This window comes from Alligator sinensis, unplaced genomic scaffold, assembly GCF_000455745.1.
Source record: "Alligator sinensis unplaced genomic scaffold, ASM45574v1 scaffold424_1, whole genome shotgun sequence".
NCBI lineage: Eukaryota > Metazoa > Chordata > Crocodylia > Alligatoridae > Alligator > Alligator sinensis.
Window position 1 is genome coordinate 1309636 of NW_005842113.1, and position 23257 is coordinate 1332892.

At 42.3% G+C, this 23257-nt stretch overlaps 1 protein-coding gene across 10 annotated transcripts in view; it reads right to left on the bottom strand.

The window, feature by feature from the left end:
• Nucleotides 1-396: 396 nt before the first annotated feature.
• The window catches only part of B3GALT5 (beta-1,3-galactosyltransferase 5), a 41151-nt gene continuing 18290 nt past the window's right edge, over nt 397-23257 (bottom strand). For 2 of the 10 annotated variants that reach the window (XM_025205368.1, XM_025205365.1), the window contains exons 2-5: nt 19753-19870; nt 17881-17976; nt 12948-13139; nt 5781-12451 (exon numbers count right to left, since the gene is read on the bottom strand). In XM_025205368.1, the coding sequence (XP_025061153.1) occupies nt 11492-12451; nt 12948-12962 (975 nt within the window). In that variant the 5' untranslated portion in view covers nt 12963-13139; nt 17881-17976; nt 19753-19870 and the 3' untranslated portion in view covers nt 5781-11491. The other 8 variants (XM_025205371.1, XM_025205366.1, XR_003094302.1 and 5 more) reach the window with 7 other exon arrangements.

A 23257-nucleotide genomic window follows, 5' to 3' on the forward strand; every position in this document is an offset into this window, starting at 1 on the left:
CCAAAGCCTGGAACAGACTGCCACCAGAGATGGTGCAAGCACCTACTCTGGACTCCTTTAAGAGTCAATTGGATGTTTATCTTGCTGGGATCCTGTGACCCCAACTAACTTCTGGCCCTTTGGGCGGGGGGCTGGACTTGATGATCTTCCGAGGTCCCTTCCAGTCCTAATGTCTATGAAATCTATGAAACCCTCAATCACTTGTTCCCCATGGCAGTTGTGTGTTTATGCTGTATAAAGGAACCTACCCCTTTTTAGACTCCTTCCATTCCACTGTATTATAGGGAAGTGAAGATAATTTGTTTTAATTAGTAATAAACCTCTTTCAAAACAATCTGAGTTTCGAAGCATAAATTGCACTCTCAGACAGAAACAAAACGGATAGATAAGGCTGTGATAAAATATTTTACTAAAATATCATCAGACATTCAGTTTTTGTTAGCTTAACATTTAGATGTCCTAGGCAAATAATGTAAACAGTGTCATGCATATTTATATTAGAACTAAAAAGTTACCTGTGCAAGTACAATCATACTTTGTGGCATCAGATATGCTATACATAATTAGCCCTTTTGCTACATTGAGTTTTTACATATGGCCAATGAATGATTACAAAAATATAGACTAGGACTTTCTGAGGAGCCTAAGAGATTTATCTTCACAAACCCTATTCACATTCTTGAGATGTGGACCCTGCGGCACCTTTGAAAATCCCAGCCAAAATTTAAAAAAATAAATAAAAAGTTGTTCAAAGAGTTTAGGATTTACATTATTTATTAACATCACTTTATTTTCTTAAAAAGAGCTTGTGTTGAGGGGAATGGAAACTTTAGGATGCTGAAATATATTTTAATTAACTGTAATCCATTGTCAGCTTTGTTGTTTGTTTTTAGGGGCCCAATGGCTAAACTGAAAGACAGCAGAGTACCTTTCAAATTTCTAGAGTGATTCAAAATGTCCTGATCTGATTGTTTTCTGAACCATTGAGTATAAAAATGTTACAATATAGCACTTCCTCTGCAAATAAGCTCTTTAAATAATTCATTCTAAAGCATGTCATCAGATATTTTTTTAAAAAAATCATACATCTAGCACTGCATAATTTGTGTTTACAAAACCAATAAATAGCCTTGGCAGGATTTGATTGTTATTGATAAACATAGATAAATGTCCAGGGCAGTGGGCCCTGAGGGCCATGTTCCCAGAGCTCTAAGAGTGCTGCTGCCCTCCTCCTTTGGTCCCTGATCACCCAGCTCTTTCTTGATGAATGAAAAGAATGATTTAAAAAAGATATGATTTATTGATATATGGATATTTACTTTTTATATGTTGATGTGTGATTTTATAAAGCTTTTAACAGTATCCTGTCATTACTACATTGCCTGCACCCCACATCCCTAATTTCATACCATCCTGAAAATGTAAATAGATAACAATTGAAATAAAGGCTTAGAATTGAACACTGCTTTTAGCCACCAAAATTATTTAAAAAATAAAAATTGAATTCTGCCAAGCCTACTAATAAATGTTTCCAGATTTTCCATACTGACCACTATTAGCAAAATATAAATAATTTGGCAAAGTTCATTAGCTGTTCAGTGTAATGTTGCTAAAACCATTATCAGTGACTTAAACTGCAACAGTTCTTTTCATTTGGCTAATACCAAAATTGGCAAGTGTTAGTTTTTAAACTAATGAATTTGCTATACCTGTGATCAATTATTTTCTTATGGTTTTTGTAATAATGTAACTTAATGTTTTAGTCTCTAATAATATCTTTCACTTATTACTGTTCAGAGCAGATTTATCAAGTGTATAGAACTAAAAAAAGAAATCAAAATATAACTTAAATAATTGTGATGAAAGTAGGATATATCAGTCAAAACCATTCCTTCAGATAATGCAAAAAGGGCAGCTGAACTATTTAAATTGAGACCATTTGCTAGCCTTCAGTAATGAATATCTCAAACAATTTAGCCAACTAGCCACAATAATATTAATAATATAGAGTCCTAGACAAACACATGTTATATTCTGAACATAACATAGTGACAATATTATTTTAAATGGAAGTAATGATGGGAATCCATATTTCCATAAGCTGCTAGAACCACACAAATACATGGGGAGGAAGCGGTGTTCATGTTGGGAAGTCAGAAGGCAGGGTTGAGATGCACCTTATGGACTAACTAAATCAGACATGCATAAGCTTCTGTGAGCCTGAGTTCACATTATCAGCACTTTATCACTGTATCATCATCTGATTAAGTGAATTCATGCACACCCTGCCTTCTTCCTGACTTCAAACTAACAAAGCAAACTCCCTCTCTCTGCTTATCGTGGGATAGTCCTTTAAACAATCTCCAGAGAATTCATTGCCAGTAACATGGTGACCATAAACTTAACATGAATCCCTTTTTTACAAACAGTAGGGCAGATTCTGCAATCTTGATTCACATTAAGCTGTACTTCACTAGTGATTCTGTGGAACATAACAGAGCCACTCTTGGTCCAAAATACCACCCATCCATTTTGAGGAAGGGTACCAGAATCTGGACCTCAAAAGGTGACTCTTCTCTTCATAGTAAGAAAGGATCACAAAGTCTTTACAAAATTATGTACGAATTGTAATTGATAGAGGGATTTCAGTACCTCATAAGTCACATTCACTTCAGGGAAGCAGCACAGAAATATGCTGGTAAGGGAAAGGCCTGAGTCTTTGTGCACAAATTCAGCCTACCTAAGGCTAAACAGCCACACCATCTAACAGAACTGACCACTACATTTTCTCACATATAACCATAGGCAGAGGGAGAAGAAAATTGGGGGGGGGCTGAGCATGTGCACCCCCCCCGGTAGAAAGTCTGCAGGGAGAGAGGCAGTGGGCGGGGGAGAGGGAATGGGGCTGGGGCTGGGGCTGGGGCTAGGGCTAGGGCTTGGCACGGATCGGGAGGGAGTAGAGGTGAGCCAGGCCCAGATAGATCCTGGGGTGCCAAAAAGTGATCTTTACCATAAAAAGGTTGGAGACCACCGTTTTAAAGGATCATATTCATTAACGTAACTAAGTTAAATGAGAGCAGTTTTTCTACCTGGTATTTAGCTTGGGTTGTATTTGCTTCTTTCCCAGATCTGAGGAAAAGGTTTGTGTAACTTCTGTCCTAGCCACACAGCTGGTCCAATAAAAGATATTATCTCACCCTAGAAATCTGGCATCTTACATATTCCCTGGACCATCACAGCTACAGCAACAACACTGCTACTAGATTTTAATGTCTAGAACAGAAAAATCATTCTTCTGATATTGAATACTTTTTGCTAACTATAAAGGACAAAGCTGCTCCTAGTGGACAGGATAATAATAGTATTAGGCACAGAGATAGTGGCTATGTGATATCCAACAGTGAATGTGGGCTGAGAGCTACAATCAGAGCCGTCCCTAGGGGTGTGCTGGTCTGGGGCATATCAGCCTGTGCAGGGCCTGGGGGGGCGGGGTGGCAAGCAGCCAGAGCTGGCAGCCCTTGGCAGCAGTGGCAGAGCCAGTGGTTCTTGGCAGTGGTGGCACATGGCAGCTGTGACGGGGCCTATACAGCACTGACCACAAGGCCCACAAAAGCGTGGAGCCCGGGGCAGTCACCCTGATTCACCCCCTTTAGGGATGGCCCTAGCTACAAGGGACTGATGAAGAATTTTCCTTAGTGCAAGAGCAGCAGAGTAAATAGTCTTACCATACTTCATTTCACAGTCTCCAGCACAGGGGCAAGGCTATGGACAGACCAGGGACATTCCCTTAAAACTCAGCGCTACAGGAATTCCATAGTGCAGCATCAGCATAGACATATATCAATGTCATGGTGCAATATCAGCATATCAATATGTTGTCCCAAAGGGGGACATCCTCCAGGAATGCTGTTACTTATGCAAATGCCAGTTTTAGCCATTTTGAGCCACCTATCTCCTTCTTTCTTCTGGCCTCTGCAGAAGCACAGCACAGAACCTGCCCTGTGTCTTTAATCTTTACATTGGCATCATGCACAGCTTGTGTATTCATGTCCTACGACAGCCCTAGAAATTCTTTACATTGAGAAGGACAGTTAAGAAAAGTGGTGAAAAAATTGAAGCTTGGCTTAAGGATCCTGATCCACCTCCCCCACTGAGACGACCAGCAAAATAACTTCAGATATAGCTGGGGTGTGTTCCCTGATGCTGAACAAACAGAAAAGATTTGCTCATCCTGTGATATGCAAATTAAGTACACTCCATGTTGCACTGCACCAGAAATGAACAAATCATTGTTCTTGTTCCTGTTATTACAGTTATCATTATCACTTCCCAGATCTAGAGATACTTATGCTCACCTTCAGAGAGAACTATGTGATAAGGTATACTTATTCTTCTACCTTAAGCTCAATGCCATGAAACTGATGTTGGAATTGTTGAAATATTGGAAATTTCATGTTCATTTTAGACTTGTAACTTTCCCTTACAGAAAATATACAGTAAATGTAGTCAATAACTATTTTTCCAGTCCCCAAATCTAAACCCTGGAGCATACACCTAACTTTGAGCAGGAGTAATTCCACTGATTTCAGTAAAACTATCATGTTTGAAGTTAGGCACATATTTAAGCATCTAGATGAATTGGGGTCCCAAGCTACAATAATTAGTCACTTACAGCAAAATGCATCATACTAGTTCATATAACTGTATCAGAATATTGTATTTATGAGATTTCAAAGTACTTCTAGTAAAACATCAATTAAATATAGCCTTGGGTTGTGGTATATATTTGTAAATAAAACTGATAGGTTGGAGTCTATCTGTTATATGTTAGCCATGATGGAACATAATTCCCCATAAATCAGTGGGAATTTTGCAGATGTTGTGACTACAGAATTTACCCTCTACATTTTCACTTTATTTATCAGTTGCATTTACTTTAAGGGCTCAGTCCTATGTTCCTTGTACATCAAAAGCTCCCATGGATCTCTAGAAACACTGGATACTAAAAAAAACAGAGAATCAGGCTCTTGGTCTATAACATTAAGCGGACATGTTTGATTACAGCAGAATTTTTTTGCTCCTCCCTGAATTCATGACAGGAAGGAAGATGTTTATAATACATTGTCTCATTGATTTAAAGTGATCATAATTCAGTTCCAACAAACCATGTTACAAAATTATCATATTTTCTCACATATAACCTATACCTTTCCCCCCACCCCCCAAAAAAACAAACTGGGGAAAATTGGGGTGCACATTATGTGCAAGAAAAAGAGAGCCTTAGGGATCCAGAAATGTGGCTGGGGAGTGGGAAAGGAGTAGTGGGAACATTAATTGCTGTAGCTCTGGGTACCAAGATAATTAACATGCCACTGCTCCCCACCCCACATCACCAGATTTCCAGAGCCATGGGGAGCCACTCTCCCCATCCACATACCAGATTCAGCCTGTGCACAGGGCTGGTCCATGGCCAAAGCCAGTGCATTAAGTACAACCTAGCATACAGCTCTGGGCCTGGTATGCTAGATGGTGCCTAGCACGCTGTTTACGAAGCCATGTGCTGGGTTGGAGTTGGCATGCTGAGTCTGGGACCATGCACTGGCTCTTGGACCATGTTCTAGGTTGGACCTAGCATGTGGCTCCAGAGCCAGGGCATAGTCGGCATTCAGCCCCAGAGACAGCGTGTGGGGTTGGACATGGCGCACGTCTATGCAGTCCCAAACTGGCTATGCCCTCAGGCTGTGCAGTCCCAGACCTGCCACCTGGATATATAGCACTTCCTCTGCAAATAAGCTCTTTAAATAATTCATTCTAAAGCATGTCATCAGATATTTTTTTAAAAAAATCATACATCTAGCACTGCATAATTTGTGTTTACAAAACCAATAAATAGCCTTGGCAGGATTTGATTGTTATTGATAAACATAGATAAATGTCCAGGGCAGTGGGCCCTGAGGGCCATGTTCCCAGAGCTCTAAGAGTGCTGCTGCCCTCCTCCTTTGGTCCCTGATCACCCAGCTCTTTCTTGATGAATGAAAAGAATGATTTAAAAAAGATATGATTTATTGATATATGGATATTTACTTTTTATATGTTGATGTGTGATTTTATAAAGCTTTTAACAGTATCCTGTCATTACTACATTGCCTGCACCCCACATCCCTAATTTCATACCATCCTGAAAATGTAAATAGATAACAATTGAAATAAAGGCTTAGAATTGAACACTGCTTTTAGCCACCAAAATTATTTAAAAAATAAAAATTGAATTCTGCCAAGCCTACTAATAAATGTTTCCAGATTTTCCATACTGACCACTATTAGCAAAATATAAATAATTTGGCAAAGTTCATTAGCTGTTCAGTGTAATGTTGCTAAAACCATTATCAGTGACTTAAACTGCAACAGTTCTTTTCATTTGGCTAATACCAAAATTGGCAAGTGTTAGTTTTTAAACTAATGAATTTGCTATACCTGTGATCAATTATTTTCTTATGGTTTTTGTAATAATGTAACTTAATGTTTTAGTCTCTAATAATATCTTTCACTTATTACTGTTCAGAGCAGATTTATCAAGTGTATAGAACTAAAAAAAGAAATCAAAATATAACTTAAATAATTGTGATGAAAGTAGGATATATCAGTCAAAACCATTCCTTCAGATAATGCAAAAAGGGCAGCTGAACTATTTAAATTGAGACCATTTGCTAGCCTTCAGTAATGAATATCTCAAACAATTTAGCCAACTAGCCACAATAATATTAATAATATAGAGTCCTAGACAAACACATGTTATATTCTGAACATAACATAGTGACAATATTATTTTAAATGGAAGTAATGATGGGAATCCATATTTCCATAAGCTGCTAGAACCACACAAATACATGGGGAGGAAGCGGTGTTCATGTTGGGAAGTCAGAAGGCAGGGTTGAGATGCACCTTATGGACTAACTAAATCAGACATGCATAAGCTTCTGTGAGCCTGAGTTCACATTATCAGCACTTTATCACTGTATCATCATCTGATTAAGTGAATTCATGCACACCCTGCCTTCTTCCTGACTTCAAACTAACAAAGCAAACTCCCTCTCTCTGCTTATCGTGGGATAGTCCTTTAAACAATCTCCAGAGAATTCATTGCCAGTAACATGGTGACCATAAACTTAACATGAATCCCTTTTTTACAAACAGTAGGGCAGATTCTGCAATCTTGATTCACATTAAGCTGTACTTCACTAGTGATTCTGTGGAACATAACAGAGCCACTCTTGGTCCAAAATACCACCCATCCATTTTGAGGAAGGGTACCAGAATCTGGACCTCAAAAGGTGACTCTTCTCTTCATAGTAAGAAAGGATCACAAAGTCTTTACAAAATTATGTACGAATTGTAATTGATAGAGGGATTTCAGTACCTCATAAGTCACATTCACTTCAGGGAAGCAGCACAGAAATATGCTGGTAAGGGAAAGGCCTGAGTCTTTGTGCACAAATTCAGCCTACCTAAGGCTAAACAGCCACACCATCTAACAGAACTGACCACTACATTTTCTCACATATAACCATAGGCAGAGGGAGAAGAAAATTGGGGGGGGGCTGAGCATGTGCACCCCCCCCGGTAGAAAGTCTGCAGGGAGAGAGGCAGTGGGCGGGGGAGAGGGAATGGGGCTGGGGCTGGGGCTGGGGCTAGGGCTAGGGCTTGGCACGGATCGGGAGGGAGTAGAGGTGAGCCAGGCCCAGATAGATCCTGGGGTGCCAAAAAGTGATCTTTACCATAAAAAGGTTGGAGACCACCGTTTTAAAGGATCATATTCATTAACGTAACTAAGTTAAATGAGAGCAGTTTTTCTACCTGGTATTTAGCTTGGGTTGTATTTGCTTCTTTCCCAGATCTGAGGAAAAGGTTTGTGTAACTTCTGTCCTAGCCACACAGCTGGTCCAATAAAAGATATTATCTCACCCTAGAAATCTGGCATCTTACATATTCCCTGGACCATCACAGCTACAGCAACAACACTGCTACTAGATTTTAATGTCTAGAACAGAAAAATCATTCTTCTGATATTGAATACTTTTTGCTAACTATAAAGGACAAAGCTGCTCCTAGTGGACAGGATAATAATAGTATTAGGCACAGAGATAGTGGCTATGTGATATCCAACAGTGAATGTGGGCTGAGAGCTACAATCAGAGCCGTCCCTAGGGGTGTGCTGGTCTGGGGCATATCAGCCTGTGCAGGGCCTGGGGGGGCGGGGTGGCAAGCAGCCAGAGCTGGCAGCCCTTGGCAGCAGTGGCAGAGCCAGTGGTTCTTGGCAGTGGTGGCACATGGCAGCTGTGACGGGGCCTATACAGCACTGACCACAAGGCCCACAAAAGCGTGGAGCCCGGGGCAGTCACCCTGATTCACCCCCTTTAGGGATGGCCCTAGCTACAAGGGACTGATGAAGAATTTTCCTTAGTGCAAGAGCAGCAGAGTAAATAGTCTTACCATACTTCATTTCACAGTCTCCAGCACAGGGGCAAGGCTATGGACAGACCAGGGACATTCCCTTAAAACTCAGCGCTACAGGAATTCCATAGTGCAGCATCAGCATAGACATATATCAATGTCATGGTGCAATATCAGCATATCAATATGTTGTCCCAAAGGGGGACATCCTCCAGGAATGCTGTTACTTATGCAAATGCCAGTTTTAGCCATTTTGAGCCACCTATCTCCTTCTTTCTTCTGGCCTCTGCAGAAGCACAGCACAGAACCTGCCCTGTGTCTTTAATCTTTACATTGGCATCATGCACAGCTTGTGTATTCATGTCCTACGACAGCCCTAGAAATTCTTTACATTGAGAAGGACAGTTAAGAAAAGTGGTGAAAAAATTGAAGCTTGGCTTAAGGATCCTGATCCACCTCCCCCACTGAGACGACCAGCAAAATAACTTCAGATATAGCTGGGGTGTGTTCCCTGATGCTGAACAAACAGAAAAGATTTGCTCATCCTGTGATATGCAAATTAAGTACACTCCATGTTGCACTGCACCAGAAATGAACAAATCATTGTTCTTGTTCCTGTTATTACAGTTATCATTATCACTTCCCAGATCTAGAGATACTTATGCTCACCTTCAGAGAGAACTATGTGATAAGGTATACTTATTCTTCTACCTTAAGCTCAATGCCATGAAACTGATGTTGGAATTGTTGAAATATTGGAAATTTCATGTTCATTTTAGACTTGTAACTTTCCCTTACAGAAAATATACAGTAAATGTAGTCAATAACTATTTTTCCAGTCCCCAAATCTAAACCCTGGAGCATACACCTAACTTTGAGCAGGAGTAATTCCACTGATTTCAGTAAAACTATCATGTTTGAAGTTAGGCACATATTTAAGCATCTAGATGAATTGGGGTCCCAAGCTACAATAATTAGTCACTTACAGCAAAATGCATCATACTAGTTCATATAACTGTATCAGAATATTGTATTTATGAGATTTCAAAGTACTTCTAGTAAAACATCAATTAAATATAGCCTTGGGTTGTGGTATATATTTGTAAATAAAACTGATAGGTTGGAGTCTATCTGTTATATGTTAGCCATGATGGAACATAATTCCCCATAAATCAGTGGGAATTTTGCAGATGTTGTGACTACAGAATTTACCCTCTACATTTTCACTTTATTTATCAGTTGCATTTACTTTAAGGGCTCAGTCCTATGTTCCTTGTACATCAAAAGCTCCCATGGATCTCTAGAAACACTGGATACTAAAAAAAACAGAGAATCAGGCTCTTGGTCTATAACATTAAGCGGACATGTTTGATTACAGCAGAATTTTTTTGCTCCTCCCTGAATTCATGACAGGAAGGAAGATGTTTATAATACATTGTCTCATTGATTTAAAGTGATCATAATTCAGTTCCAACAAACCATGTTACAAAATTATCATATTTTCTCACATATAACCTATACCTTTCCCCCCACCCCCCAAAAAAACAAACTGGGGAAAATTGGGGTGCACATTATGTGCAAGAAAAAGAGAGCCTTAGGGATCCAGAAATGTGGCTGGGGAGTGGGAAAGGAGTAGTGGGAACATTAATTGCTGTAGCTCTGGGTACCAAGATAATTAACATGCCACTGCTCCCCACCCCACATCACCAGATTTCCAGAGCCATGGGGAGCCACTCTCCCCATCCACATACCAGATTCAGCCTGTGCACAGGGCTGGTCCATGGCCAAAGCCAGTGCATTAAGTACAACCTAGCATACAGCTCTGGGCCTGGTATGCTAGATGGTGCCTAGCACGCTGTTTACGAAGCCATGTGCTGGGTTGGAGTTGGCATGCTGAGTCTGGGACCATGCACTGGCTCTTGGACCATGTTCTAGGTTGGACCTAGCATGTGGCTCCAGAGCCAGGGCATAGTCGGCATTCAGCCCCAGAGACAGCGTGTGGGGTTGGACATGGCGCACGTCTATGCAGTCCCAAACTGGCTATGCCCTCAGGCTGTGCAGTCCCAGACCTGCCACATGGATTCAGACCCATTGTGTCAGATCAGGCCTGTCACACAGTCCCACACCTACCACGTGGGGTCAGACCTGGTACATAGCCCCAAACCCACCATACTGGATTGGTCCCCATGGGTCCCAACCAGCACCCAGGGCTGGCAGCAGGCTCAGGTCCCTAGACCCTTTTTTCTACATATTACCTTTTAAAAAACAGGGTGTACATTATATTCAAGAATAGGTTATACATGAGAAAATATGGTACAATGCTCAGAAAGCGATAGCTGTGACAGTGATCCATGGATTCATAAAATCCTTTCTAGAATGAATCCAAGTCAATAGAAGTAAGTGGGACTGTCTCCACCGGACTTTGGAAAAGGCTCTATGTGCTTGATATTCAGTATGAAGTGTACCTAGAAAGCAAATCTGGTGTCCTTAAAGGCTCTTGAGATAACCCACTGTACCAAAGGCTAAGGTCTTGCAATGAGCTTTGCATAGGCATATCCTTGAATCTGAGCAAAGCCTTGTGGATTTCAGTAGTGTTCTATACAAGTCTATTGCAGGAATGTGGCCTGTCAGGAAATGTGGGAATATCCTTTTGGCCTGTAAACATTTTTAACCCCCACCACCCACCCTCAAACACACACAAATTATCTATCAAATATCTGCTTATTCGTCTATATACAATATCACTAGTCATTCTTGGACCTGTTGCTGGTGATGCCAGTGTGCAGACAGACAGAGCAGAGCAGTCACATTGACTTAAAACCTGAAAGAAAACAAAGTGCTTGCAAATAAAGAAAAGCAAAATTACCAAGTGTGAGATGGAGATTTTCACATTCCTAGACAGGTATGGAGATAACAAAAATGCTAACAGAAATATTTAATGTCTTCTTCAGTGAATGGGTCCATGTCCTGATTTCAGGGAGAGTTTTGCCTGGGTAAAGACTGGCCCTCTGGATTTTTGTGTGTTAGTTTCTTGTTTCAGCTATGTCAAGCAGCTGGGCATATTATCTACTGATTTCTCTAACTGAGACCAATAGTCCTGCTGTTCACGAGGTGTAATGTAGTGGCAAGTCACAAAGCGACAAAGTGAGAACTGAAGCTTGATTGGAAAGAATGTCTGTTTTGAATTAAGTTCCTCCAATTTGATTTGTAGTTTGGCTAGGCACAGTCCTATGTAAACATCCTCTAGTTTAATAAAGGGAACGCTTTCTGAAATATTAAGAACCTGACTAGCAACATCAGTAGAAAAAACATAACCAGTTCCTGAACAAAATGGAGGATAAGTGCTTCCAGGATATTCATATTTACTCACATACCACTTACTAAACACCTGTCGTATTGGGCGCTCATTCATTTTTAAAAACCCTGTAAAAAAGTTAGAGCTTCTGTTCTTTCTTAAAAGAAGTTCAGTCAAGTAAAAGACATTGACAAATACGTCTGAATCAGTTTTCATAACAAAACTGGACTGTTGACAGAATTTGTGAACCCATTCCATTCCCATCATTGTTTTCAAAGTCAAATTATAATATGTATCTATAAAACCCTTCTGGATAATATCTTTGTATGCCTGGCTTTCAGCGAGAACATCAGTTTGCTCGTATTGATTCTCAGTGGTTCCAAGGAGGAAAAATGTTAGAATTCGTTTCCTAGCAACTAGTTTCTCCTTCCCCCACGTTTGACGAATAGCCATCCTAGCTTCTTTCTGGTCACATGATGATGTCACAAGCAGTACTAGGAATGGAGGATTCTTACTGCAGTCCGTATCTGGCAACTGCAGGAACTTTTCAGTCTCTTTTTTAAAATAAGTCAATGATGTAACCACTTCCCCCTTCGGGCAGAATATACAGATATCACTCCAGTTGAGGGTGGTGTAAAAACAGACACACAAAAAAGATGCAACTGCTATAAGGAAAATAAACATTCTGGATATCTTGAAAGCCATCTGAAAGAAACAAGAGCAAACAATACATTATAAAAATAAAATTTAGAGCCTTTCGCTGTTGTACACCAAAATACATGCTGTTGTTTAGGGATTAAGGGCCATATATAACGTATAGTACCTGTATATGACAATTGCACACATAAGGAAACGAAAAACACTGCAGAATTGTCCAAACACATTTTCCCCAGCATCATTCCCTCAGGAGGGGAGGGCACTCTCCCAGCTGTGGACCCATCAGGGTTCTGATCCCAAGACTGAGCACATCTTCCAACGCCCACATAGGTAGACTCACTAATGGCATGATCATCAGCACTGATGTGGCACACTTCCTTACAGTGTCCCCCATTGAGCATGCCATAAAAAACATGACTCTGAGAAGCCATGCTGCCAAGAAAATCACCCTCCCAACACAAGACAGTGCTCCCATAATCCTCCATCAAGATGGAATTTACAGTAAGAGGAAGAAACAGAGGGTAAAAGAAATATCTCCACATACACCTGATTTCTCCATTCATTTGAAAGATGACCATGTCCTGAGCCCTCAAGTATGGCCAGACTAGACTGTTCTCTCCTTATCTTCTCTCCATTCTTGTCCAGCAGTCTTTTTTTATTATTCCAAAAATGGGTCCCATATTTTTCTCCATTTCTGGTCACTGTAGGTAGTGGATTTGAGAATGAGATCAGTCATCTTAGGAATAAAGAACATCATATAAGTTGAGTTGCGTTTTTCTTTCTTGTACTGTTTTGTATTTAATTTATATGTATGAGACATTTAAACACAAAGAGTAGAAACAAAAGTTGTACATTTTCATTCCTTCTCTTTTTAGAGGCTCACTCATGCTTGTAACAAAAGACTAAACTTGGCTGACCTCTCATTGATTTAGTTTAACTTGTTCTGGCATTCCACCCATGAAAGGAATTACAGGTTTCCCTTGATTTATGTCGTACATGTGTTCCCGGAGAATGGCCCATAAATCGAATTCACATAAAGTTAACCCACTTTATAATGTAACAAATAGGGATAGGTTCCCATGGTGGTGAGGGAGGGACGGAGGGAGTGAGGAGGGCACAACTTTTGCTGCAGCAGGGGTTGGGGTGAGTAGGAACAAGCAAAGCTCCAGGTGGCAAGGGGCACAGCACTGCAGTGGCCCCAGGAGCGGCCTGCACCAGCTGCAGAGGGAACTGTCAGTGGGTGTGAGGGGGGAGCACCTCTTGCTGCTCCACGCCCCCCCCCCCCCCGGGGGCGGCGGGGCGGGGGGGCGGGGCCGGGGCTTCCCTTCAGTCCCCCCCCCCCCCCCCCCCGGAGGGCTGCGGGCTGGTGGGCTGTGCTGGGCTCTTCCTGGGGGTGGTGCCCCGAGATCTGTGTGTGGACAACAGCAGGCTGTCGCTGCAGGCTGAGGCCAGTGGTGGCACTGGGCTCTTCCCAGCGCTTGGGGTGGGCCACACTGAGTGCAAGGAACAGCTCAGTGCTGCCACTGGCCCCAGCCTGCAGCGGCAGCCTGCTGTTATCCTGTGCACAGATATAGGGGGCACAGATATAGGGGCACATGCCCCCGCTGGGAAGAGGGGGTGCAGAGCAGCAAGAGGCATACCCACCCCACCTACTGACAGTTCCCTCTGCAGCTGGCACAGGCTGCTCCCAGGGCCACTGCAGCTGGGGTAAGTGCCATGCCCCATGCCACCCGTAACTCCACTTGTTCCCATTTCACCCCAGCCTCTGCTGCAGTGGCCCCAGAAGCAGCCAACACCAGTTGCCTGAACCATGGCACAGCACAGCCCAGGAGCTGGGGTGAGTAGGGACAGGAAAAGCCCTGGTGCAAGGGGATAGGTGGAGCATGGTGCAGCCCATCAGCTGCAGGCAGCTGGCACCAGCTGCTCCAGGAGCTGCTGCAGCCAGGGCTGGGGTGCATGGGGCCCTGGCCCCACAGCCCTTTCTCCTCCCCCCACAGACTTACCTGCTTGGACGGGGCAGGGGGCGCCTATGCCGATTGCATAAAAGCGAATTTACCTCACATATAATTAATTATGGGTCTAAGAATGCTCATCACATAAGAGTGAATTCATGTATAGAGAACCCACATAAATTGAGGGAAACCTGTAAAAACATATAAAGATACACAGGCAAGTGTAAAAACTTCTGGAACTTCTAAATTTCATGGGATCTTGATTTAAGCCTTCTGACTAGGATAGTTCTGCCTAGAATTTCCAGTACTAACTTAATGTCCTTCTTTCACTCAGATTCAGACATGTGCCCAGAATTCATTCTCTTTTCCAACAGTGAAGAAATTTTGTGTCAGGATAATTGTACATTCAAATCTGAATAACTGTTCTTGGAGTAAAACCCAGCTGACTCACATGTATGGTCTTGCTAACTTTAATAAGACTTCTTACATGCATAAGGCAAGCAAAATTACCTAGTGGTTTATTACAGTTCATCTCTAGATTGAAGTCCTCAATGACATTCATTTTTAACTCAACTCTATTGTTACTTAATACAAATGCACCTTACAAACTGTTGAGAAAAAAACTGTCTCACATTCCTTCTTCCACTCATTTGCCAGTGCACAGCCTTTCCATGATATACTCCTCTGTTCAGGGTTATGCCTTTTTAGTATAGCTTCTACCAGACATTTGAGTGTTATGAAAACAATTTTTTTTTAAATCATATTTTATCATATCATGCAGAAGTCCTCCTTCTTCAACAGAGCTACAGGAAATTATGTGTATCAAGATTTGTTCCTATCACATGCTAGAAAGAGGGCATTCAGAAGACTCTAAACTCCCAGTGCTTCCTAACATGGAACATTTGCAAACATAAGATTTTGATATAGCCAAGCTACTGAAAAGGAATAAAGAAATCAAAGCATGATTTCTTTCTGAGACACTTTAAGTCATTTAAACAGCAAACAGAAAAACAACAAAGGGATTGGAAAGCAAGCAGTATAAGGTAAGGCTGAGAAAACTAAGCATATTTAGCTTGCAGGTGATTAAGGTGAGACATGATAGAAGTCTTGGAATATCTGGAAAGACTGCCATAAAGAAGAGGGAAAACAACTTTTCCTCTAGCCACAGATAACAGAATGTGAAACAATGGCTTCAGAACTGCAGCAAAGTAGATTCAGATTACATATCAGCAGAAATCTCCTTCTTGTTGGAAGTGAGACAATGCCCAGGGAAGCTGTCACTTTCTTCATTGGAGGTTTCCAAGGGGAGGCCGCATAAGCAGTGGTCAGGGATGATTTAGGAGTAGCATTCTTACATCCATGCAGGAGGTTGAACCAGATGACCCTTGAAATCCCTTCCAGCCCTGTGATGGATTTGTAAGGCAAAACACAGACAGCCTGTCCTAATTTTACTTGTTTTACCTTTGTCCAACCCCAATGACTTCAACGGAGTAGAATTTTATTGGAATTACTCTTGATTTACCTCAAGGTAATTAAAACTGATCTGGTCAACATGGTTTTCTCAGTGTGCCTATGGAAGAACCCACCTTATATAGTGCCTCATCCAATACTTTCATAACTATATTTTTTCTTAAAAACTGGTGATTAAAATATTTGTAAGTACAGCTGACTAGCATTAAGGCTGAATTCAAATTCCCATTGCATCTTTTTCAACTTCTTTCATTTCACTTCTTCATACAAATTCTTTTTGGACTGAAATGGTCCATAAATGGTCTAAAGTCAAAGGTGAATGCCTTCTAATAAGTCAGCTAATCTGGTTTTAAGTATCTTTGTTATGAAATACCGTACTTACTTGAATGGATTTTTTCCCCCATTCAGCATGGGGGAAAAAAGTCTGTCTTGAATTTGAGTACCAGTACTCTGGCCTCAGCTTCCACCTGGGCCCAAAGCCAGAGGCAGAACTGTCCAGGCTGCCACTGCCATCTGGAGTCAGCAGCAGTACAGTGAGTGTAAGGGTGTGCTAGGGTGACCACCCATCCTTCATTGGGTGGGGCAGTCCCAAAATGGGAACATCAAGTCCCAGTCCCAGGCTTCATGACTCTGGGACAGCATTTTCCCAGATCCACAGTGTCATAGAGGGATCCAGGTTTTCCATTCCCCACAGAAAAATGCAGGAAAAGGGATTCCCCTTGCAGGTTGGCAGCATTCCAGGTTGTGAGGGGCTGCTTGGGGCTGGGGGAAGTAGGATGTGGGGTTGCCACATGCATGTGTGCACACGCACACATGCACAGGGCAAGGGATACAGCCAGGTACTGTGGAGAGCAGCCTCCTGCAAGTAAGTCTATGGGGGGTGGGGGGAGACATGGTGGGGGAGTGGATTCAGGCCTCCATTGTGAGGGAAGGAGTGGAGCAGGGTTGGCAGCTGGGGCTGGATGTGCTGACCAGCCAAGGCAGTGCATGAGGCCTGGGGCTGGGGCAGGAATTCATGGCCACCTGGCCTAGCTGGAGAGTCAGATGGAGCCACATGCAACTCATCTGGGGGGCTTCAAGCGGGGCTGGCTCCCTGCTGCTGCACACACTACCTGGGAACAGGGCATGGGGGGACATGTGGCCCCCAGACTTGTGCACAGGATGGAGATGGATGTGGGCTGTCTGCTGTGGGCTCAGGGCTCCATCCCCTGTTACCCTCCCTGTGGGGCCTCTGTAGCCCAGCAGGCAGGACCCGGCATGGAAAGGTAGAGAGGCTTGGTACTGCTGCTGCTGGGAGCCCCATGCTAGCCATACTGCCATGGTGAGGTCAGGTGTCCCCTGCTCACCCAGCAGCAGCAGAGGTGGTGGTGCGAAGCTGTGCCACCCGTTGCTGCCAGGCGGGCAGGGGCAACCTTGCCATGGTGGCGTGGGGCTCCTGGGGGAATGGCAGCAGGGCAGGGAGCCCTGAGCCTGCAGTGGGCAGCCTGCATCCTTCCCTACCCCCACGGGCTCAGCTCAGTTCTGCTCTGACCATGCCACGGTGGGGAGGAGGCAGAGGCAGGCTTGTGTCCCGCCTTACAGTTTTTAAAAGGTGGTAATCCTAGGCCAGCCCTAGATTGGGCAGCAGCAGGGGTCAGAGATTGGGTGGGGAAAGGGTATCAGTATGCATTGGAATCAGGTAGGGGCTGGGCACCAGTGCTGGTCAAGGTTGAGTGAGGGGTTGAGTGGGGAATGGAAATGGAATAGCTTTGGTTGGGGATCTGGTGAAGGACCAGGCAGCAGGTCTGGGAGTGGGCAGCAGTGCAGGATGGAGATCAAGCAGCAGCATGGGTTGGGGATCATGTTGAGGGGCAGCTGGGGTGCAGACACGGGGCGTCAGTCTGCCTGGCCATTACCCTCCCCCTCCCAGTGTGCTTGGAGACAAATTTAAGACAACCCTCCAGTAATCAGATTCTTTAAATATAAAATTATAACAAATTTATATCTTTTTATTTATCTAACCTAGTTTAATTGGGTGGGGGGTGGGGCAGGGAGTCATCTTAATTTTGACATTACCTTGGATTCAGGCAAATATGGTAATTTCATCCAAAAGTTCTGCATTTTAACTGAAGCTGAACATTTCAAACCTGGCTCAATTTGTGGATCTTGATTCTGAGGAGTACAGAAAGCCATAAAAAGCCATAAAAAGTACAGAAAGTACAGAAAGCCATAAAAAGTCAAACCCTAGTCTCAGGTGACTCATCTGCAAAACAAACAGCAATTAAGTTTGTCAAATTATTCCCCATTGGCTGTATTCTAATATTCTTAGCAGGCCTAACACTAACTTGTCTAGCAAGGTACTCCACCACAAGTGGAAAAGATACCACAGTCTTATTCTTTGAAAGTCTTACTCTGCTCCATTTGAAATTATAATTCTCCACTCTTAGGCCAAGCTGTGAATCCTTATTCGTGCTGTTGAGAAGTTACAGAAATGCTCCTGGTGAAGTCAAGATCATTTGTAAAGAATTGCTCACTGAAGTGAATAATAAGATTGCAATCTGCTCCTTTGTGAGAAAAAGAAGCACCATCTGATTCCAAATATAAGCCTGGTAATTACTAGGCCCATTTAATCAAGATTTTTTGGCCTTTAGGTTCCCAGTCCTGCAAACAATACCGTGCAGCCAGAATTCAAAGGGCTCTGGGCTGACACAGCACTCCAACTGTATGTTTTCAATAGAAGCATTGAAACTTTCTTTAGAAAGGTGTGTTTACTGGAACAAAGCAGCATCTTGTGCTTTGTTATTTCAATTTTAAAACATTTGCAGCAGAAAGTGTTCAAGGACTTGGATACTTTTGTGTTCTTTTTTAATGTTTCTCCTTGTGTGTGCACCTATGTGCTATTTAGATACCAAAAAGTAATTATTTGTGCTCTTACAATACTGTTTCCTTCTAACAGCTGCAAGTTTTCCTTCCCCCCTGCTAATTTTTCATACCTGGATCAATGCAGCTAATTTAATTGTGTTGGTGGGACCTTATTCTCTCATCCAGCCTCTATGGCCTTAACAGGCATGTCACAAATCAAGGGAAGAGATTCTTCTGCTCTGTTCAGCACAAGTGAAGTCTCACCTAGAGTACTATGTCCAGTTTTGGGCATACTTCAAGAAGAATGTAGACAGTTTGGAAAAGCAACAAAAATGATTAGGGGATGGGGAGGCAAGACTGATGAAGAAAGAGTGAAAGAACTCATGTTATTTAGTTTGGAGAAGAGAAGACTGAGGTGGCATTTGATAACAGTCTTCAAATACCTGAAAGGCAATTACAGAGATGATGGAGATGGGCTTTTCTTTCTGGGAAATAGGACTAGGAGCAATGGCCTCAAGCTTCAGCTGGGAAATTTAGGTTAGAGATTAGGAGGAACTTTCTGACTATGAAGCTAGTCAAGCATTGGAACAGGCTACCTAGAGAAGTTATGGAATAATCTTTGGCAGTTTTCAAGAGCAAATTAGACACTTGTCTGCCGTGGTTTAGTCAGGGATGATCCTGCCTTGAGCAGATGGACTAGATGACCTTGTGAGATCCCTTCCAGTCCTACTTCCTACTGGTAGTTTTAGAAAGCAGGCAAGTATGACAGTTGGGGTAACTATTTCAGATTTGGTTAAAGGATGCCTTTACTACTGTGCTCACCACTGTAGTATCTGAGCATATTAGCAAGAGTTATAGATTTATACTCACAACAATCCTGTAAAATAGAAGCCCCATTATACAGATAAAATATGGAGAGAGACTGAAATTTTATCCTCAAAGATGAACCATGGACTCTACAGAGTCAGTCCTATCAAAATCAGTGGGAGTCTATCTAGGGCAGGAGTCTGTGTCAAAGGGCTGGGGCCCCAATTTCCCAACCTGGGCACCCAAAAATAGCATTTATTTTAGAAAACTGTCACTTACCCAACATCCCCTAGGACAACATCCCCTGGGGCAAGAGAGAACCTAAATGTGCAGAGTCTCAGTCCAGAGCTTTAACTATAGGATCAGTTCTTCCTGTTTACCAGGGAGAAGACAAAACCTGGGAAAGAAAAAAATATTTTTCATTAAAACCGCCAGAGCTTCACAAATCATTTCTCATCTCAACTTTGGCTTTTCGTCTGTACTGTGTGCTGAAGAGGGTTGCCTTTCTCACTGGTTGACCTGTGGCCATTACCATAAATCAGGCAATGGAGTACCTCAAACATCTAACTGCACTTAGTGAAGAGGTCAGGAGCAGAACAGGCCAGACAAAGGAAATCCCTCTGTTATTGTTTTGAAAAGAAATTCATCTCGAATCAGAACAAAATAAAATTAGAATTTTTGTCCATGGGAAGAAAAATCCTGAAAATTTCTTTTTCACAAGAAGCAAAAGGAGTTGTTAATAATAATAATCAGCTTTCCCCTGGCACCTCAACTCCCTGCTTAGCTCCCCGGGGAGCTGACTTGGGTCTTTATCTCCATCTGGTGTCTTAAACAGCAAGAAGAGGCAATGGCTCATGGAGTTATTTCCCAGGGCAGCTGTTTCCTGACTCCCCAGTACATTGGAGCCTTTCAGAGTTAGACATGATAGCTGGCCTCACTGGCTTCCGCTGGAAGTTTCAGGAAAATTGACATATTTCCATGGGACATCTTGATTTTGTCAAATTGGCTTCTTCTGTTCTATATATATAGAGAGATATATATAGAACAGAAGAAGCCATTTATATGGGATTTCAAGGTCAAAATTTGAAGCGTTAAAGCCCATAGAAAAGAGACTGAAGAGGCTAAATGGAATGAAAAAGCGGATTTGGCCACAAAAGCTGGAGCAAAAGAGAGTCCCCTGTGGGAACCAAGAGAAAGGCAGAAGCACAAAGTAAATTTTTGAGCTTAGACTTGCTGGAATTGCAAAAGGAAGATAAGCAATTACAAGAGCTGGTGAGTAAACAGGAGGTTTGGGATGGAAGATTTGGAAAGACAAATTTGAGTTAATTTTAGCAGAGACAGATGAAGCCCCTGTATCGGTGGTGCCTACTCAAATCAGAACTGAAATTATTACACTAACTCATGATAACAAACATTTAGGAGTAGAAAAAACACTGAAGCAATTGCAGGCAATTGGATGGTGGCCAAAAATGAGAGAAGATATTGAGTAACGTGTACATATAACTGTTTGCCTTGTGTTGCTAATAATCCAGATGGTAAAGCAATCAAGGGACCATTGGGACATCAGAGGATTGATGGCCCCTGGAGTCGGTTGCAAATTGATTACACCGAACTGCCTAGAAGTACAAAAGGTAATAAGTATTGTTTGGTAATTATAGATGCATTTACCAAGTGGATACAAGCCATTCCCACTTGGAAAAATGATGTGTTAACTACTGCAAAAGTGCTAGTAGAGCAAGCAATCAGGGGTTGTGGACAGAGGTGATATATTGACCAGCAAGATTTTTGCAAAAAAAATCCCTTTAATTGCAAGCTTTCGGGCACAAACATCCTTCATCAGGCATCAGCAAAAAGATTTTAAAAGTTCTCCTGGGTAGAAATGAAAGTTCATGGTTCATAGGTTTTCACAGAGGAGTCAATAGATGGAAAAACCCTCTCGGCAGCAGTTCTTAGCTGGTAAGGAGTCTCAGCTCTCCTGAGAGGCTATGATGATGCAAATTACCTTTTTTGCAAAAATCTTGTTGGTCTAATAAAATATATCACCTCTCTCCATGAGCCCTGATTGCTTTTTTGTCTAGACCAATACAGCTACAACCTGCATACCTAGTAGAACAAGTGTTTTCATGCCACGAAGTACCAAAGGAAATTGACTCAGACCAAGGACCCCACTTTGTGGGAAAGGTAACCAAGGGATTATGTCAAGCTCTACGAATCAAGCAACGGTTGCATATTGAAGGCCATTCACAGAGCTCAGGTTTAGTGGAAAGAACTACTAGAACCCTAAAGTTAGCTCTGAAAAAGGTGGTAGAACAGCAACGGAAAAATTGGGATGAAAAATTAGCTTTGGTCCTAATGGCACTCCCGAGGATCAACAGCATCACATGGTTATACTCCTCATGAGGTCATAACAGGCAGGAAAATGAGATTGCCTGAACAATGGTGGCTAGGAGAAGAGCCTCTTGATCAGCTCTAGCCTTTAGTTCTCCCCCAACCAGTGCATCAAACGAATCAGTAAGTTGTGTGGGATTTTCTCTATTCCATAACCCACTAGAGACAGGGGCACTGCCATTTTCACAAGAGAAGGAAAAAGGATTCAGTGCCTTCTTTGCTTGTGGACTTCCTCTATTGTTGACTTTTGATCTAGAGGTTGGTGGTTCTACTCCCGTCCTGACTAGGCCTCAAAAGACTAGGAGTGGACACTGGCAGCAGCATCCATTTGTTCCTGTAGAGATTAGAAACAAGGTGCTTTTTGCCCTGCTTGCTCAAAAGTCTCAGGAGAAGAGACAGAGCAAGTCTAAAGGTTTCGGCATTGGAAGGAACCTGCCTCCTCCTGGCCCTGTGACCTTGAGATCCACAGAAGTACAGAAGCTGCACAAAGGAGCTGAAAGAAAGTATACTTCCTTATTGAAAGGTAAGAGTTTAAATTTCTCTGAATTCAGTATATTAAACTTTATTTTAGCTGCACTAGTATATTTTAATAACCTATGTAATTCATAATTGAATTCCTACTAATGTGATGTTTTGTGACAAATCACCCAACCTTAGCAGTGAGGTGAGGCCTGCAGGGCATGGAAGTTGTTGACAGTTAACTCTGAGGAGGCTTCTCCTCCATCTATTACTAAACTTGTGCATGCTGTAGCTTAGTGTTTATATATGCAAACTAGCCACTAAATTACATTTTTCTTTTTTCTCCCTCAGCAAAATGGTGCAACCAACTTCTAGCATATGAAAGCATTTCCACAATGCAAGTTATTCTGAAAAAAAGTGATTTGCAAATACTGTCAAATGAAATATGCATTTCCAAATGCTACTAGGATGACCAAACACACCCTTGTATGTAAGAAGTGTCCTGCAGACATTAAAAAATCTTTCATGGGTGTAAGTGAGGAGGAAGTAGATCACGATGATGAAAGTGCAAGTAGCTCTTTCCAGTGTTCTCAATCTAGAAGTCCTGCTGCTGCTGCTGCTGCTGCTTCTATAACATCAGCATCATAAAGGGATGCCCAATCAACATCCTCAAGTAGCCAAATATTGCAACCAACTGTATGCAAAAGACTCTCAATAGCTTCATTTGTAGTCAAAATGAGGCCTGAAGATCAGGAAAAAATTGACCAAGCTCTTGCAAGAGCAATATATTCTTCTGGACACCATTGTCAATAACTGAAAATACATACTGGCTTTTAAATTACTAAGACCACCATACCATTTGCCCAGCAGACTTTCTTTGAGCAAGCCTCTTTTAGAGTCAAAATATGAACGTGTAATGTAATCTGTGCAAGAAGAA